The sequence below is a fragment of the Crocuta crocuta genome, unplaced genomic scaffold (assembly GCF_008692635.1).
Source record: "Crocuta crocuta isolate KB4526 unplaced genomic scaffold, BGI_CrCroc_1.0 scaffold206, whole genome shotgun sequence".
Taxonomy (NCBI): Eukaryota; Metazoa; Chordata; class Mammalia; order Carnivora; family Hyaenidae; genus Crocuta; species Crocuta crocuta.
The window spans coordinates 126,088-128,383 of record NW_027530849.1 but is presented as its reverse complement, the minus strand read 5'-3'; the positions used below and the strand labels follow the sequence as shown (position 1 = coordinate 128,383).

The following is a 2,296-nucleotide window of genomic DNA, read 5'->3' as shown; positions in this document are numbered from 1 at the left end:
ACTTAAAGAACTTACCCCCACAGGTGCCCTGAGGAAATATTTTTAAAAGTAACTTTAATGACTTGAAATAAAATTAAGAGCATGTGTGTATGTGTATGAACATATATATACACACTTTCTGTGTGAAAAGGCATATATAAAAACAGTATATACATTCTTATATACATATATGACATAAATGCAAAAAATTCCTAGAGAAGTACAGCCAAAAATATTTCAGGTAGTTCTGGAAAACATTACAGACATATAGTTGANCATGGAAAAGACTGGGAGAGAGCACATGAAAATGATTTAGGAATGTATGTGTGGCGATTTGGATTGATTACTGGGAACATTAAATTTCTTCTGTTGTCTGCTCTTTAATTTTTTTCCTGCAATAAAGCCGAATGATTTTTCTGACAATGGGGAAAAGGGCAGGAAGTGGGCACAGGGAAAAGAGGTGATAAAGAGCATTTAAATCCAGTAAGATAACCTAAAATCTGAAAAACCTGAAATACCATTTGTAGCCCATCAAGTTGGCCAAGACGCACACAGGCGAGCGCGCACGCACGCACGCACGCACACACACACGCAAATTACGGTGACCAGGAGACTCTGCAGGGGAAATGGACGTACTCTTTTTACTAGCTGTGCTGGCTGGCATGAATGCAAATCAGTACAATACTTATGAAGGAGCCATTTGGCAACACACAGGAAAAGTCTTTAAAATATCCCGCAAGGATATTTTATTGTGGATCCTGCAAGTCCACAATTTAGAAGACCATCCGGTATGCTAGCGAAGATTTGGCTTGACAAGGAAGGATTCATTCATCAGAGTATGCAGTGTTGGGTTTAAACACAAGGAAAGAACTAGGCACCACCTGAATGTCCAACAATGCAGAATGATTACAGAAGTGTTAAAGATCCATCAATACACTCTGCAGGCACTGAAGATGACGTTTCGGAAGCCTGTTGAATAACATGGAAAGAAGTTCAATGGGTTGGTTTTTGTTTGGTTTTAGTTTCTGAAGAAGCAGGTTAAGAAACACCACACATCAGAACCATTCTATAACAGTGTGTTAAAAGGGAAGGTGGGAGTGGGGAGTGAGGAAGGGCGGGGGAGAGAGGGAGAGAGGAGAGCCTGGGAAAACAGCACACCAAAAAGTGTTTGTCCCCCAGTAGTAGAATCATGGTGAACAATTACTCTCTTGGTTTTCCCTCATCTGATTTCCTTCTCCTTTCTGATGTTTCTACCATGAAATTGTATCACCTGTGTAGTGAAGGAAGCGAGAATGAAAGTGCTTTTTAAACCAAACCATAAGGAGAAGAGGCAGCCTGTAATCTATCAAGTGGCACAGATTAGCAAGATTATTCATAACGCCTTTGGTGGGTGTGAGGGGAGGTGAGAGGTCGGGAGGACAGGAGGAAGAGGGAAGAGGGAGGAAGAGGAGGAGGAGGGGATGAAAGGAAGGAGGAAGAAGGGAAGACAGGAGGGGGGGAGAGAGAGAGAGAGAGAGAAGGAGAGAGAGAGAGAAGGGGAGAGAGAGAGAGAGACCTGCACTCCCAGTACAATACAATACACTGCTGGTGGGTTAGGGGGGCAAAGAGGGGGGCTGTAAACCGGGTGGGAGCCAAGATTTGGCTCTGCTGGCTGACTCGCTCCTGGCATGTCTTCATCGCAAGGTGGCCTCCTCATCGGTGTCTTCCTCGAAATCCTTGACGTCAGCACTGGTGGACTGCCTGGCCCAGGCTCCCCTTTCGGCCTCTCGTTCTTTATGCGACTTGAATCTCCCAACGAAAATTTTGCGGTAGTTCAGGAACATGCCATTCATCGCGTCAATGGCCCGCTCTGCGGACTCCTGCTTCTGGAAGTGCACAAACCCGTAGCCCTTGGGCCCCTTTTCATCGCAGGCCACTTTGCAGGAGAGGATGTTGCCAAAGGCCGAGAAGATGTTGTACAGCGCCTTGTTGTCGATGGTCTTGCCCAGGTTCTTGATGAAGACGTTGCCCACCCCACTCTTGCGGAGCGAGGGGTCCCGCTGGGACCACATGATGCGCACGGGCCTGCCCTTGATGACATCAAAGTTCAGGGTTTCCAGGGCCCGCTTGGCGTCCACCGGTTGCTGGTAGTTGACGTACGCGTAGCCCAACGAACGGCGGGTGATCTTGTCCCTGCAAATGCGGATGGAAAGGATGGGCCCCGCGGGGCTGAACTTCTCGTAGAGCATTGCCTCTGTCACTTCAGGGTGCAGGTCGCCCACGTACAGCGAGGCCATAGGAAAGTCTGGGTTCCCCTCGGAGCCCCGGCTGCTCTCCT

General features: G+C 47.6%; 1 protein-coding gene across 1 annotated transcript; it reads right to left on the bottom strand.

Moving 5' to 3' along the window:
- Window positions 1-271: 271 nt before the first annotated feature.
- Window positions 272-2,260, bottom strand: LOC144235825 (polyadenylate-binding protein 1-like 2). Its single transcript, XM_077769418.1, has one exon. It carries the CDS (start codon window positions 2,253-2,255, stop codon window positions 1,653-1,655), a length of 603 nt encoding a protein of 200 aa, XP_077625544.1. The 5' UTR covers window positions 2,256-2,260; the 3' UTR covers window positions 272-1,652.
- Between the last annotated feature and the right edge of the window lie 36 nt (window positions 2,261-2,296).

Coding starts and splice junctions, on each gene's coding strand:
- LOC144235825 (XM_077769418.1), bottom strand. CDS start 2,255: ATGGCCTCGCTGTACGTGGGCGACCTGCACCCTGAAGTGACAGAGGCA.